Source organism: Sycon ciliatum, chromosome 13 (assembly GCF_964019385.1).
Source record: "Sycon ciliatum chromosome 13, ocSycCili1.1, whole genome shotgun sequence".
NCBI lineage: Eukaryota > Metazoa > Porifera > Calcarea > Leucosolenida > Sycettidae > Sycon > Sycon ciliatum.
In genome coordinates this window covers 17,960,118-17,977,090 of record NC_088655.1, presented here as the reverse complement: position 1 = coordinate 17,977,090, position 16,973 = coordinate 17,960,118, and the positions used below count along the sequence as shown (strand labels likewise).

The 16,973-nt window shown below is 45.4% G+C and overlaps 2 protein-coding genes across 2 annotated transcripts; both read left to right on the top strand.

Annotated features, from left to right (window-relative positions):
* The first annotated feature begins 329 nt into the window (after window positions 1-329).
* Window positions 330-1,656, top strand: LOC135829240 (calcium-independent protein kinase C-like). The gene has a single exon (XM_065341644.1). The coding sequence runs from the start codon at window positions 526-528 to the stop codon at window positions 1,654-1,656; it is 1,131 nt and encodes a 376-aa protein (XP_065197716.1). The 5' UTR covers window positions 330-525.
* A 1,354-nt stretch (window positions 1,657-3,010) lies between these two features.
* On the top strand, window positions 3,011-13,690 carry LOC135829239 (calcium-independent protein kinase C-like). Its single transcript, XM_065341643.1, has 2 exons — window positions 3,011-3,431; window positions 12,030-13,690. Exons 1-2 carry the CDS (start codon window positions 3,011-3,013, stop codon window positions 13,001-13,003), a joined length of 1,395 nt encoding a protein of 464 aa, XP_065197715.1. The 3' UTR covers window positions 13,004-13,690.
* Window positions 13,691-16,973: the final 3,283 nt, after the last annotated feature.

Genomic DNA, 16,973 nt, shown 5'->3' with positions numbered 1-16,973 from the left:
TATCCCTCTCGATCAAGTAACCCTCACTCCGATCTTAGTCGAGTAACCCTCACTCCGAGTACATGTACTACATGTAGTGGTGAGTACCCAGCTGCCTCTGACGTGATTGTCCGCGCGCAGTTCCTTGTATCTGGTTCACGCATGCATCACCGCATGTGTTAGCACAGTTCACGCTCCCTGCTGCGAGCGCGGGTCTCGAACTCGCGACCTTGTGATTCGCAGGCAAGCTTATAACCCCTCGGCTAGGCTAGTACTAGGTCTACGTGGACTGAAGGGTTTATAAAAGCCTGCGACATAGATTTGAGCCCAGTTTCAACTAATGCCTAAGACAAGATTCACCCTTGTTTAAACCAGTGAGTGTCGCTGGACGCTAGCCTTAGGATAAATTTCGTACTGATTGTTATACCGTTTTGTCAGTATTGATATAGTGAACAGTATCAGACGAGAGGCACAGCTTCCCAGAAGGTTGTTTACCCTGCAAGAGAAACGCCGTCTGCCACTCCTGCAGTAGTATCAAAAGGCGCAATGAGTTCAGTAAAAAATCTTGTTACGTTCCCAGCGCTAAGTGAAGTCACAGATGCAGCGGTCCGGTCTCCGATGGAGCGAGATACACAAAAGGCAAGCGATGGCGACGAATCACACGGGAACGGCATCGAAGCATTCAATCTGCTGAAGACTCTCGGTAAGGGCAGTTACGGCACTGTATATCTCGCTGAGAAGAAGAAGAACAAGGACCAAGTGTACGCTATCAAGGTGCTGCAGAAGGATACGGCTATCCAGAAGAACATTGTAAGCAGAACCATCAGTGAGAAGAAAGTTCTGGCTATTGCGGGTCGCCATATGTTTTGTGCGAAAATGTTTGAGTGTTTTCAAACTGCCAGCAGGCTTTTCTTCGTTATGGAGTATATCGGCGGCGGAGATCTATGGTTTCACTCGGGAAAAGAAAGAAGTCGCCGTTTTGGTGAGTCCACAACTCGCTTCTACTCCGCTCAGATAGCGTGCGCCCTACTTCATCTGCACCGTTCAGGAATCATTCACCGTGACCTGAAACTTGAAAACGTCATGCTGAGCAGTGATGGACATATCAAAATAACAGACTTCGGTGGGAGCAAAGTAACCCTGGGAGCCACAACATCAACATTCGTCGGCACGACTGAATATATGGCCCCGGAAATGGTCAGAAGGACAGCTTACAACGCGTCTGTTGACTGGTGGGCTCTTGGCGTTCTGATGTTTGAGATGATGTTTGGCTGTGTGCCCTTTAGAGGCGCAACAACAGAGGTGATATTCCGAAACATTAAAGCCCAGCCGGTGATATTCCCAGACACCAACTGCAGTAAACATTGCGAAAGCGTGTTGCTGAGTTTGATGCACAAAACTGTTAAGCAGCGTCTGGGATGCACGGCTGGGTCGCAGGTACAAACGCATCCGTTTTTCGAGTCAATACGGTGGGAGGCGCTAGAAAGGGGCGACATCAATCCGCCCTTTATCCCACCGTTTGACTCGAAGACGGACACATCAAACTTTGACACGGAATTTACGGACGAGGTCGCCGTTCTCGAGCCCATTGACGAAAGGATTGTGGCCCGGATCGACCAGTCTAAATTCCGAGACTTTGCATTTAGCATTACATTCCCTGGAGCCAAATTAGGTTAGCCGACACACGGTTTCGTTACTTAACAGCTCCAGTTGTTATTCAAACTGTGCTCTTTACCGCCTTACCTCGGAAAATCTCCGCTGCATGTGTTTGCTATATTCATTGACTGAGAAATATTTGCTGTGTGCCACAGGCTTCCAGGGTGCGATTGGTGGAAAGTTTGCCATTTTAGCCTGGCCATTTCTTAATCTGTTGCTGATGTTGTTTTTGTTGTCGTCGTCGTCGTCGTCGTTGGTTTTGTTGTTGGTTTTGTTGTCGTTGTTGTTGGTTTTGTTGTCGTTGTTGTTTTTATCGTTTTTGAAGTATTAATTCTCACGATGGCACCATCGCCAATAGAATTTTTGGTATTGTTGTTGTTGTTGTTGTTGTCTTCGTCGCCGTTATGGTAACAAAGATTGGGCATTGGGCATTGGTTTTTTCATTTATCATTGTTTCGATTCATGTCTTTTTCGTTCATTCTTTGATTCTTAGTACTGTATAGGTTAGTATTTTCGCTGGTCTACAGCTCTTCATTTTTGGCCACCTTGATCCTGCTTTTCAACTTAGCTCCGCTGTTCATTTTTATGCTTCACAATGCCATCTTGTCATTAGTGACAATAAACTGGTTTTCCCCCTGCTACTGCGTCTGCCTGTGCGAGCTATATTTTTTCTAGTCGTTCTGGGTCCAGGGGCATAATTATTTATTAATGTCAAACCAGATTTTGTAGCGGCGGTGAGGATTCCTGCAGCTTCATTCATAAAAAAGGTTTCAGAGCAGACCCGCTCACTTCCCTTTTACGAGTTCGAGTTTGCAGAGTGACAAGGAAGAGAGCGGGTCTGCTCTGAAACCTTTTTTCCTAAATTAAACCAAGCCATAAATAAAAATAAAGCGTCTCCGTGTTGTACTGTATGCTGCCTTGGAACAACTACTGGTAGAGTCAATTAATGTGCAATCAGCTGCTGCAAAGGAACGTCTATTGAGATTTTCAAGTGCCGAGTCAGTAATCAATGCGTTCAAGGCGTTGCTAACCTTCCTTATTTATCTTTGGCGTGCTTTGATTTCATTGACCCTTTTTACTAGTAGGCTTTACCCAAGTCAGCCGGCCGAAAACGAGACCGATCGAAAAATGGCTACGCTTTATAATTTTATATCGCTGATTTTGGAGGATTGCTTTGAGACCCGCCGAAAATCTACCAAATGTTGCAAATTGTGTTTTCGAACGAATGTTGCTTCCAAAATCTCAACTATTTTGAACTAAATATGCCAACAATTTAGTCAGTTTTGAGTCTCACCTGTGTCCCTACCCTCCCACCCTTCATTTCTGTGCATAATTAATATCTCAACAATCGACGTAATACTGCCGTACTAATTCCATGGAGAACGACCAGACTAATCTGGTTCTCCTCTCGGAAACCGGACCACGGCAAGGGAGGCCGCCGGACGGTCGCTCTTCGACAAACCATGTTGCTACAACGGTAATAGCGGAAGGGGAACAAATTGAAAACAGAGCAGAACCGAGGAGAAGCAAGAGACTAGCAGAGGCACGACTGAGACAAGTGGAGAACACAAGGCAAGGAGACACAGGAGGAAGCACAAGCACGGCACGGAACAAATCAAGGAGATGGAAGCGGTGTCGCGAGGAGATGGAGACTGATGATAACGAATACGAGGACGATGGGATGGACGGCGGCATTGGAGTGGAGGTGGAGAATGAGAGTAGTGATAAGGAGGAGTTTGATGTTGACAAGAGGAAGTCTGCAGTGTACGAGCATTTGGTGTCCAGTCCAGAATGTCGTAAGGTGTTTGACGATTCAAGGTTTAGTGTTATTCGAAGCTGTGTATATTCGTACTCGTGACCCTGTGCTATGTAAACAGAAAGAAAACGTTGTATCACTCACACTCTTCAAGTAATACACACGCACCATTACATTCATTCACACAGTATCCATTCATCTGCCACTACCTTTCTCACATACATTATTCACACATTGCAAAGATGCAAACTTCGCTTTTTGTACTTGCTGGCTGCTGTATTTTTACCTGAAACCATAATACATGTATATAAGTGTGTGTTTTAGTTATTACATTTTATGTGACGGCGTTCCACTGATGACAGTCACAAGAAAACGTTATGGAACTTAACTTTCTTCATTTTGCTGTTGTTATGAATGCACAAGTTATCTTATTTATTGGCATATTTAATATCATTGCTTTTTTATCACTTTGTGCCGTGATGTGATTGCCATGCCTACAGGATGCCTAATCGCCATTGGGGATATACACCCGGTTTTTTCCCTCACAACTGCGTCCGTCGGCGCGAGGGTTTTTTCCCGGCTGGCTCGGTCCAGGGAAATTAATCTGACGGTCCCAAGTGGTTCTGCATTATGGCCTATTTCTGCTATCCACTGGCACGCCTATTCTATCTTAGACACTCCGTTCTCAGTCCTTGCTTCCATACCTCACTCGTTATCTGGTTCACATCTGGCTGAGGCCAACTACCCTTCACTTTGTGTGTTGTCGCTATTGCTGTCTATGTCTCTGTGTGTGCCAGTATATGTGGAGCAAGAAGCTCTGTCGCAATATTTAGTTTCACCCATTAGCGCTATATTGATTGCTTATATTTGACTGCTGATGGGTTGCGCAGTTGAACAGTGAGCCTAGTGCAGCATGGTCACTGTATGAGTAGGTGATGGTGCAACGGTTGTGCAATCATGAAACTGGGATTCATGAGGCAATCGTTCTGCAATTTGAAATACCGACTGTCTGTCGTGATAAATCTAATATTGACTTCGTATTTGGTCAGTATAGGAAATAAAAGCCTCGTAAAAAGCCTCGGCTTCGCCTCGGTCTTCTACCCGGCTTTTATTTCCTATATAGACTTCGTAATCAGTCACTATTAGATACGTAATCTACTCTTGATTTTAGCTATCTTCTTCTTTGCGCTGTTTCATCACGTCGCTACTGTACTTAATCCACTGTTCTTGTTACTTTCCCTTTGCCTGTATTTCACCTGACGAGAAGCCTTGAAAGTATACTTTGTCGAGCTGAACACTTTCAAGATGTTCGTACATGTATTTCGAAGTATGGTCATTGGTATTGACAGTGTCATTGTGTGCTGGCAGCAGTGGCATATTCTGTCAATGAATTGTTTGCAATCTCTTATTGGCGATGGTGCAATCGTGAGAATAAATACTTCGAAATAATTCAAGCAAACAAACGAACAATAACGCAAAGTAGTGATAAAAGCGAAGAAAGAGGATAGATAACGTGAGGTTGTTTGCTGTTAATGCTGGATTTCTTTTTCTTCTTAGCCTCAACAGTGCAATGTACAATTCCCAAATTTAACATTGAGAATGGCCGAGAACTCCGTTGCAACATACAAATGTGAAACTCAATAACCTACTGGCTTGGGGAAAAGATGCAAACGGGAAAAGTCTGAAGAAAACATTTACTGTGACCACCAGGACTGAAAAAGGGACCTTCACTTGAAGCCAGCGGTGCTCTAACCACTGAGCTATGGTGTAGCTGTTATCCAAGCAGAGACGGTATCCTCACTTAATAACTGAAAAATGAACACATCATAGTCCTGTGTCTGACTCCTCGAGTATACCCACCATGTGCATGTGGTTGGCTAGAATAATTAGGTTGGGAAAAGAGTGCAAATTGCATTGCCAATAATGATGGATAAGTAACTGAATGAATCCTCCGTAGAAAACTATTGTTCTAAGTGTGTTGGTGGATGGTAACCGCCTTCAGAAAACAACTTGAGTTTTCACTATTCCCTGGCCATGGTGTGGATAATTACGCAGCAGGGAGTTGTTTCAATTTTTACAGTGAGATCGATAGTAATTTTCTAACGCCCAGGTTTAATGGTAATAAACAGAGTTCGCCATGTAGCCCAAATGAAACATATGGGGTTATCGCACCTGTCTGCAGGACAACGTTTGGTGCAACATTCGAATCTGACGTAAAATTGATAGTATGCCTCTTCGTAGGGCTGTGTTCCCAATAAAAAATAAAAAATAATAAAAAGTAGCTAGTATGGGCTACCTGGACAGATTCACAATTTCTTTGGACCACAATAAATTTGTGAGCACACTTGGATTTGATCATTTGAAATATTCAACGACTTTCAATGCTAATAACTACGCCATTCCGTGTCAAATCCCGCATATTGCACACTCAGTTTGCCAGAACAGCGCATGAATCTTTCCGCGTGACAACCTCTTCACCAGTACTGTATTCAGTTCTCAAGATGGTTGTTGCCACGAGCTCTAAGTTCGTGTATTCAGTTCATTACTTTTAAAAATTGTCTCTAACTATTACCTATCCACTTCACTGCAATGCGGCGTAGATTCCTCCAAATTTCTACGAAGTGATAATATCCTACAGATTGTTCAGAATGTCTTCACCACACCAAAAATAGGCTATACTAGTATTCATGACTCCTCTAAATCATCTTATATTATTTATTTTATTTATTATTATGTACTTTAACATGAAACTCGGGTACTGAGCCAATAATAAAAGTAGAAAGGAAAAGGACATATGGAAACGAGTTAAGAGTAACTCTCCACCACTGTAACTAGATACTATATACAGTCAGAAAGTGCAACAACTAGGCACAAAACTGACAGAGTACTGAGACATTCGACGTCCTGACACCTAGCTTCAACACATCTCCGTAGCGCTAACCGACGTGCTCTGTCAGTTTTGTGCCTAGTTGTTGCACTTTCTGACTGTATATAGTATCTAGTTACAGTGGTGGAGAGTTACTCTTAACTCGTTTCCATATGTCCTTTTCCTTTCTACTTTAACATGGTTGATAAATATGGTGGTAAAGACACACCTGGCAATATGGCGGTAAACACACGCCTGCCCACACACGCTCTCTAGGCTGCAAAGTTCTGGCACAGAGCTCTCCTTCTCACCACCACCACCATCAGTTCGCTTACCGCCATATTGCCAGGTGTGTCTTTACCACCATATTTATCAACCATAAGTACAGCTGCAGTGGTGTCTTCAACTTCATTCTACTTTAACATGCTTGGACATAGTCTTTGCCTTCCATGGCATTCAAGTACTTCTTGGGGCCTGTGTGTAAGGTGGAATTGGGGAGCGTCCTTGGGGAATCTGATCGCATGACGCTACAGGTTATGCTAGTACGGGAAGCTGTACATGGTCAGAGATGATGATGTACATTGGTGACGCTCCAGACCCCAGATGTGGCTTTGCGTTCACTAATCGCGTCAACTTCGCATAAGTATGTCTTTAGAGACAATTTTCCTTCTGTCAGCGTGCAAAATCAAGTACCCAGAGAACTTTTTCTTCTCAGAGGCAACCCGTGATGATTGTGCCAGGTTCAAACCGAATTAATGCATTTGACTTGCATTGTAAGCGCTCTGTTGGTCGACTCTGCAACGTACATTCCTACATGTACAGTGCTGACAACTGAAATCCGACCCCCTTGCCGGTGCGGCGCCCCGCCAAGGGGGTCGGATTTCAGTTGTCAACACTGTACGTAATGTACTTACGCACTAGTATGCACTATACAATGTGACAGTATATCGTCAGTCAGTGAGTGATATATATATATATATATATATATACTCAATCTGCGGACAGCATGCTGTTTCGTTCTTTGTGAACTCGTCAGCGCAGCACAGAGGAAATGAGGCCGAACCTGATAGCAATGGAAATAAAAATTTCCAATCAGGCCCGAACGTACCTTGCCAGAGTGCTCAAACTGACAAGTCAGTGAGCCCTGCATAACGCAAACAGCAAAGGCACTACCCCACGCAAGAGTGCTCAACTGCTACAAGAGCAGGAGCGAAATACTCAATCTGCGGACAGCATGCTGTTTCGTTCTTTGTGAACTCGTCAGCGCAGCACAGAGGAAATGAGGCCGAACCTGATAGCAATGGAAATAAAAATTTCCAATCAGGCCCGAACGTACCTTGCCAGAGTGCTCAAACTGACAAGTCAGTGAGCCCTGCATAACGCAAACAGCAAAGGCACTACCCCACGCAAGAGTGCTCAACTGCTACAAGAGCAGGAGCGAAATACTCAATCTGCGGACAGCATGCTGTTTCGTTCTTTGTGAACTCGTCAGCGCAGCACAGAGGAAATGAGGCCGAACCTGATAGCAATGGAAATAAAAATTTCCAATCAGGCCCGAACGTACCTTGCCAGAGTGCTCAAACTGACAAGTCAGTGAGCCCTGCATAACGCAAACAGCAAAGGCACTACCCCACGCAAGAGTGCTCAACTGCTACATGACCGTAAAATATATATATAATTATATAGTGCCTTTGCTGTTTGCGTTATGCAGAGCTCACTGACTTGTCAGTTTGAGCACTCTGGCAAGGTACGTTCGGACCTGATTGGAAATTTTTATTTCCATTGCTATCAGGTTCGGCCTCATTTCCTCTGTGCTGCGCTGACGAGTCCACAAAGGACGAAACAGTTCTGTCCGCAGATTGAGTATATAATTATATATATATATTATACGGTCATGTACATGTAGGAGAAGAGAGCTTGAAGCCAGCGCAGGAAGTTGGCAGTAGCGCTAGCATTGGCAATCCTCAACGACTGCCGAGGTACGACTCGAGTTCTGCAAGACGGTTGAGCAGCAGGAAGAGTTGAAAGCGCACCACAGCGCAATGGCGAACGTTAGCAATCCTCAACGACTGCCGAGTTACGACTCGAGTTCTGCAAGACGGTTGAGCAGCAGGGAGAGTTGAAAGCGCACCACAGCGCGTTGGTGAACGTTAGCAATCCTTAACGAATGCCGAATTACGACTCGAGTTCTGCAAGACGGTTGAGCAGCAGGGAGAGTTGAAAGCGCACCACAGCGCGTTGGTGAAAATGCGAAGCGTGTGGATGTGCTTGTACGACTCTTTTCACGGCATAATGCCTAATGGAGGTCGCGGGTTGGAACAACTGAATAATTATAGTCGACACCGATTCGTACACAGCTCTAGAGATGAAGAGGACGTAGCCAAAGTCCAGCATCGGATCATCACTGCAGGTGACAAGAATCTGAACGAAATGCGAGCAGAAGCAGCGACTGTTGGCGATGCGGAGTCAGCGTCGTCAGGTGACGATAGTGAGGTTTTGCATTCCGAAATTCGGCAAAAAGATTCGGCACGCGGGAGCGAGGTCGAAAGTGCCCACGAAGATTCGGCATGTTTCTTCTGAAAAAACCCACTTTGCCGAAAACATTTTTCGGATGAATTTTCTTGTAGAAGAGCGCTAGCGCTTGATTTATTCAAAGAGGTTTCTTATATCGGCATCGCTTCGCAGGCGTCTTGGGCGACATCAGCATCGCCAGCTACCTCTGATTGCTCCTCTCCACTGCCTGTCTACTCTCTATCGCCTGGAGTGTCCTCACCGTCATCTGTGTGGCTGAAAAGACTATGGCGGTACGCATAAAATTTGACTTGGCTTGGCCATGGAGTTGGTTCTTCTGAGGCGACTGAGGAGGCAGGTTTGGCCCTCGACTCTTTGGGCGATCAAAGTTCGTTGGAATCAGCAAGAAAGGGAGCACGGGACAGGACATTGCTGATGCTGGGGCTCACGAAATGAAAACACATCATTTTCGACTTGCAAAACAAACGTTGGTGCGAAAATTCGACATTTTGATGTTCGACAAATGACCGAAGAACGCCGAACCGAAATTCGGAATGCAAAACCTCACTATTGACATGAGCGACGAAGACTCTGAAAAAACTCAATCTCATTCGTCTGAGTTGCTTTTTTCTTTGTATATAGCTTGTAAACAGGTTAGACAATGCCATGAGTGTTATTCCGAGTCAAACGGAACAATTCCAGGGCTGTGCGCAGCTTTAAAAAAAAGTCACGAAGTTTTTGTATACGGAGGAAGTACTCTTCCTACAATGCAACATTGGTGCCAGGATTTTCGTGTGTGTGTGGCGGGGGAGGGGGGGGGGGGGAGTGGTGGAGAGAGAGGGGCGCAGGTTGGTCACTGCACTCGAGTGACATCCGTGGACAGGCGTGCACGTTCGCAGTTTGGAGCTTTGAGAAGCAAATAAGTAAGTCGTCATACCATTGTTTACTTTTGTCCCTTTGCCTCTGGGTGCATGCTGAGTGATTGTTACGACAATGTTCCTTTTCTCTTTCGTCCACGTGTGGTTCACGCATGCATCACCGCTTTTGTTAGCACAGTTCACGCTCCCTGCTGCCAGTGCGGGTCTCGAACTCCTGATTAAAACGTCACCGGCAGGGTTATAATGCACCAACAATGGGATGTCAATTAAATTAAAGGGGAAGTCCGGTGAAAAATTTAAATTTCACAGCCTGTAGAGCTCAGTTTGATTTTGATTTTCTCCGATAACCATGGATTCCTGGAGTGGAGGTGCCTCTAGAGCGTAGATTGTTGGAGCTGTGGTTCGAGGCCAAGACAAGGCACCAAACTCACGACTCAATTCATTAAGAAAGGTACGAAGAAGAGAGTGGATTGCGAGAGAGTTGAAGAACAGCAACCGGCGGAGCAGAAAGCTCAACATCAGGAGACACCATCACCCGAATCATCGCGTCCATGCACACAGAAGAAATAAAAAGAGCACGAAGTCGCAATTCAGGATCCGGGCTTCCTTTGCTTGTTGTTGTTGTTGTTGTTGTTGTTGTTGTTGTTGTTGTTGTTGTTGTTGTTGATTTTTACTTCTTCATCAAAACTGAACACAAGTTGTAGATCGCCATTGTTCTGCTTTCCGATATCTTGCAAACGGTGTGTTTGGAGATATTCAAAATTTGGCGGGCAAAAAAACAAGCCGTTCAGGCTTTGAACTTGATGTCTGGTGTGACCGCTCGACAGGGAGCACAAAAGCCAGCTGAGCGCCAGCGAAATACTCACTCACGTAACCCTCACTCCGAGTTACCCTCACTCCGAGTAACCCTAACTCACGTAACCCTCACTACGATCCGAGTAAGCCTCACTCCGAGTAACCCTCACTCACGTAACCCTCCCTCCGATCCGAGTAACCCTCACTCGCGTAACCCTCACTCCGATCCGAGTAAGCCTCACTCCGAGTAACCCTCACTCACGTAACCCTCCCTCCGATCCGAGTAACCCTCACTCGCGTAACCCTCACTCCGATCCGAGTAAGCCTCTCTCCGAGTAACCCTCACTCACGTAACCCTCCCTCCGATCCGAGTAACCCTCACTCGCGTAACCCTCACTCCGATCCGAGTAAGCCTCACTCCGAGTAACCCTCACTCACGTAACCCTCCCTCCGATCCGAGTAACCCTCACTCGCGTAACCCTCACTCCGATCCGAGTAAGCCTCACTCCGAGTAACCCTCACTCACGTAACCCTCCCTCCGATCCGAGTAACCCTCACTCGCGTAACCCTCACTCCGATCCGAGTAAGCCTCACTCCGAGTAACCCCCACTCGCGTAACCCTCACTCCGATCCGAGTAAGCCTCACTCGCGTAACCCTCACTCCGATCCGAGTAAGCCTCACTCCGAGTAACCCTCACTCGCGTAACCCTCACTCCGATCGGAGTAAGCCTCACTCGCGTAACCCTCACTCGCGTAACCCTCACTCCGATCCGAGTAAGCCTCACTCGCGTAACCCTCACTCGCGTAACCCTCACTCCGATCCGAGTAAGCCTCACTCCGAGTAACCCTCACTCGCGTAACCCTCACTCCGATCCGAGTAAGCCTCACTCGCGTAACCCTCACTCCGATCCGAGTAAGCCTCACTCCGAGTAACCCTCACTCGCGTAACCCTCACTCCGATCCGAGTAAGCCTCACTCGCGTAACCCTCACTCCGATCCGAGTAAGCCTCACTCCGAGTACATGACGATTGTACTACATGTAGTGGTGAGTAGCCAGCTGACTCTGACGTGTTTGTCCGCGCATTTCCTTGTATCTGGTTCACGCATGCATCACCGCATGTGTTAGCACAGTTCACGCTCCCTGCTGCGAGCGCGGGTCTCGAACTCGCGACCTTGTGATTCGCAGGCAAGCTTATAACCCCTCGGCTAGGCTAGTTCGTGTACTGTAGGGTTTATAAAAGCCTGCAGCATAGATTTGAGACCAGTTTCAACTAATGCCCGAGACAAGATTCACCCTTGTTTAAACCAGTGAGTGTCGCTGGACGCTAGCCTTAGGATAAATTTCGTACTGATTGTTATACCGTTTTGTCAGTATTGATATAGTGAACAGTATCAGACGAGAGGCACAGCTTCCGAGAAGATTGTTTACCCTGCAAGAGAAACGCCGTCTGCTACTCCTGCAGTAGCATCAAAAGGCGCAATGAGTTCAGTAAAAAATCTTGTTACGTTCCCAGCGCTAAGTGAAGTCACAGATGCAGCGGTCCGGTCTCCGATGGAGCGAGATACACAAAAGGCAAGTGATGGCGACGAATCACACGGGAACGGCATCTCGGTAAGGGCAGTTACGGCACTGTATATCTCGCTGAGAAGAAGAAGAACAAGGACCAAGTGTACGCTATCAAGGTGCTACAGAAGCATACGGCTATCCAGAAGAACATTGTAAGGAGAACCATCAGTGAGAAGAAAGTTCTGGCTATTGCGGGTCGCCATATGTTTTGTGCGAAAATGTTTGAGTGTTTTCAAAATGCCAGCAGGCTTTTCTTCGTTATGGAGTATATCGGCGGCGGAGATCTATGGTTTCACTCGGGAAAAGAAAGAAGTCGCCGTTTTGGTGAGTCCACAACTCGATTATACTCCGCTCAGATAGCGTGCGCCCTACTTCATCTGCACCGTTCAGGAATCATTCACCGTGACCTGAAACTTGAAAACGTCATGCTGAGCAGTGATGGACATATCAAAATAACAGACTTCGGTGGGAGCAAAGTAACCCTGGGAGCCACAACATCAACATTCGTCGGCACGACTGAATATATGGCCCCGGAAATGGTCAGAAGGACAGCTTACAACGCGTCTGTTGACTGGTGGGCTCTTGGCGTTCTGATGTTTGAGATGATGTTTGGCTGTGTGCCCTTTAGAGGCGCAACAACAGAGGTGATATTCCGAAACATTAAAGCCCAGCCGGTGATATTCCCAGACACCAACTGCAGTAAACATTGCGAAAGCGTGTTGCTGAGTTTGATGCACAAAACTGTTAAGCAGCGTCTGGGATGCACGGCTGGGTCGCAGGTACAAACGCATCCGTTTTTCGAGTCAATACGGTGGGAGGCGCTAGAAAGGGGCGACATCAATCCGCCCTTTATCCCACCGTTTGACTCGAAGACGGACACATCAAACTTTGACACGGAATTTACGGACGAGGTCGCCGTTCTCGAGCCCATTGACGAAAGGATTGTGGCCCGGATCGACCAGTCTAAATTCAGAGACTTTGACTTAACAGATTAGCATTGCATTCCGTGGAGCCAAATTAGGTTAGCCGACACACGGTTTCGTTACTTAACACCTCCAGTTGTTATTCAAACTGTGCTATTTACCGCCTTACCTCGGAAAATCTCCGCTGCATTGTTTGCTATATTCATGGACTGAGAAATATTTGCTGTGTGCCACAGGCTTCCAGGGTGCGATTGGTGGAAAGTTTGCCATTTTAGCGTGGCCATTTCTTAATCTGTTGCTGATGTTGTTGTTGTTGTCGTCGTCGTCGTCGTTGGTTTTGTTGTTGGTTTTGTTGTCGTTGTTGTTTTTATCGTTTTTGAAGTATTAATTCTCACGATGGCACCTCCCCCAATAGGATTTTTGGTATTGTTGTTGTTGTTGTCTTCGTCGCCGTTATGGTAACAAAGATTGGGCATTGGGCATTGGTTTTTTCATTTATCATTGTTTCGATTCATGTCTTTTTCGTTCATTCTTTGATTCTTAGTACTGTATAGGTTAGTATTTTCGCTGGTCTACAGCTCTTCATTTTTGGCCACCTTGATCCTGCTTTTCAACTTAGCTCCGCTGTTCATTTTTATGCTTCCACAATGCCATCTTGTCATTCGTGACAATAAACTGGTTTTCCCCCTGCTACTGCGTCTGCCTGTGCGAGCTATATTTTTTCTAGTCGGTCTGGGTCCAGGGGCATCATTATTTATTAATGTCAAACCAGATTTTGTAGCGGCGGTGAGGATTCCTGCAGCTTCATTCATAAAAAAGGTTTCAGAGCAGACCCGCTCACTTCCCTTTTAGGAGTTCGAGTTTGCAGAGTGACAGGGAAGAGAGCGGGTCTGCTCTGAAACCTTTTTTTCCTAAATTAAACCTAGCCATAAACAAAAATCAAGCGTCTCCGTGTTGTACTGTATGCTGCCTTGGAACAACTACTGGTAGAGTCAATTAATGTGCAATCAGCTGCTGCAAACGAACGTCTATTGAGATTTTCAAGTGGCTAGTCAGTAATCAATGCGTTCAAGGCGTTGCTAACCTTCCTTATTGATCTTTGGCGTGCTTTGATTTCATTGACCCTTTTTACTAGTAGGCTTTACCCAAGTCAGCCGGCCGAAAACGAGACCGATTGAAAAATGGCTAAGCTTTCTATCGCTGATTTTGGAGGATTGCTTTGAGACCCGCCGAAAATCTACCAAATGTTGCATATTGTGTTTTCGAACGAATGTTGCTTCCAAAATCTCAACTATTTTGAACTCAATACGCCAACAATTCAGTCAGTTTTGAGTCTCACCTGTGTCCCTGCCCTCCCACCCTTCATTTCTGTGCATAATTAATATCTCAACAATCGACGTTATATTGCCGTACTAATTCCATGGAGAACGAGCAGACTAATCTAGTTCCCCTCTCGGAGGCAAGGAGACACAGGAGGAAGCACAAGTACGGCACAGAACAAATCAATGAGAGGGAAGCGGTGTCGCGAGGAGATGGAGACTGATGATAACGAATACGAGGACGATGGGATGGACGGCGGCATTGGAGTGGAGGTGGAGGATGAGAGTAGTGATGAGGAGGAGTTTGATGTTGACAAGAGGAAGTCTGCAGTGTACAAACAAGCATTTGGTGTCCAGTCCAGAATGTCGTAAGGTGTTTCACGATTCAAGGTTTAGTGTTATTCGAAGCTGTGTATATTCGTACTCGTGACCCTGTGCTATGTAAACAGAAAGAAAACGTTGTATCACTCACACTCTTCAAGTAATACACACGCACCATTACATTCATTCACACAGTATCCATTCATCTGCCACTACCTTTCTCACACACACTATATTCACACATTCCAAAGATGCAAACTTCGCTTTTTGTACTTGCTGGCTGCTGTATGTTTACCTGAAACCATATTAGCTACATGTATATAAGTGTGCGTTTTAGTTATTACATTTTATGTGACGGCGTTCCACTGATGACAGTCACAAGAAAACGTTATGGAACTTAACTTTTTTGACTGGTTTTGAGGGAAAGTGACAAACGGGAAAAGGCTGAAGAAAAAATTGACTGTCACCACCAGAACTTAACTTTCTTCATTTTTTGCTGTTGTTATGAATGCACAAGTTATCTTATTTATTGCCATATTTAATATCATTGCTTTTTATCACTTTGTGCCGTGATGTGATTGCCATGCCTACAGGATGCCTAATCGCCATTGGGGATATACACCCGGTTTTTTCCCTCACAACTGCGTCCGTCGGCGCGAGGGTTTTTTCCCGGCTGGCTCGGTCCAGGGAAATTAATCTGACGGTCCCAAGTGGTTCTGCATTATGGCCTATTTCTGCTATCCACTGGCACGCCTATTCTATCTTAGACACTCCGTTCTCAGTCCTTGCTTCCATACCTCACTCGTTATCTGGTTCACATCTGGCTGAGGCCAACTACCCTTCACTTTGTGTGTTGTCGCTATTGCTGTCTATGTCTCTGTGTGTGCCAGTATATGTAGAGCAAGAAGCTCTGTCGCAATATTTAGTTATTTCACCCATCAGCGCTATATTGATTGCTTATATTTGACTGCTTATGGGTTGCGCAGTTGAACAGTGCCTAGTGCAGCATGGTCACTGTATGAGTAGGTGATGGTGCAACGGTTGTGCAATCATGAAACTGGGATTCATGAGGCAATCGTTCTGCAATTTGAAATACCGACTGTTTGTCGTGATAAATCTAATATTAGCTATCTTCTTCTTTGCGCTGTTTCATCACGTCGCTACTGTACTTAATCCACTGTTCTTGTTAGTTTCCCTTTGCCTGTATTTCACCTGACGAGAAGCCTTGAAAGTATACTTTGTCAAGCTGAACACTTTCAAGATGTTCGTACATGTATTTCGAAGTATGCTCACTGGTATTGTCAGAGTCATTGTGTGCTGACAGCAGTGGCATATTCTGTCAATGAATTGATTTCAATCTCTTATTGGCGATAGTGCCATCGTGAGAATAAATACTTCGAAATAATTCAAGCAAACAAACGAACAATAACGCAAAGTAGTGATAAAAGTGAAGAAAGAGGATAGATAACGTGAGGTTGTTTGCTGTTAATGCTGGATTTCTTTTTCTTCATAGCCGCAACAGTGCAATGTACAATTCCCAAATTTAACGTTGAGAATGGCGGAGAACTCCGTTGCAACATACAAATGTGAAACTCAATAACGTACTGGCTTGGGGGAAAGATGCAAACGGGAAAAGTCTGAAGAAAACATTTACTGTCACCACCAGGACTGAAAAAGGGACCTTCACTTGAAGCCAGCGGTGCTCTAACCACTGAGCTATGGTGTAGCTGTTATCCAAGCAGAGACGGTATCCTCTCTTAATAACTGAGAAATGAACACATCATAGTCCTGTGTCTGACTCCTCGAGTATACCCACCATGTGCATGTGGTTGGCTATAATAATTAGGTTGGGCAAAGAGTGCAAATTGCATTGCCAATAATGATTGATAGGTAACTGAATGAATCCTCCGTTGAAAACTATTGTTCTAAGTGTGCTGGTGGATGGTAACCGCCTTCAGAAAACAACTTGAGTTTTCACTATTCCCTGGCCACGGTGTGGATAATTACGCAGCAGGGAGTTGTTTCAAATTTTACATTGAGATCGATATTAATTTTCTAACGCCCAGGTTTAATGGTAATAAACAGAGTTCGCCATGTAGCCCAAATGAAACATATGGGCTACCTGGACAGATTCACAATTTCTTTGGACCACAATAAATTTGTGAGCACACTTGGATTTGATCATTTGAAATATTCAACGACTTTCAATGCTAATAACTACGCCATTCCGTGTCAAATCCCGCGTATTGCACCCTCAGTTTGCCAGAACAGCGCATGAATCTTTCCGCGTGACAACCTCTTCACCAGTACTGTATTCAGTTCTGAAGATGGTTGTTCCCACGAGCTCTAAGTTCGTGTATTCAGTTCATTACTTTGAAAAATTGTCTTTAACTATTACCTAT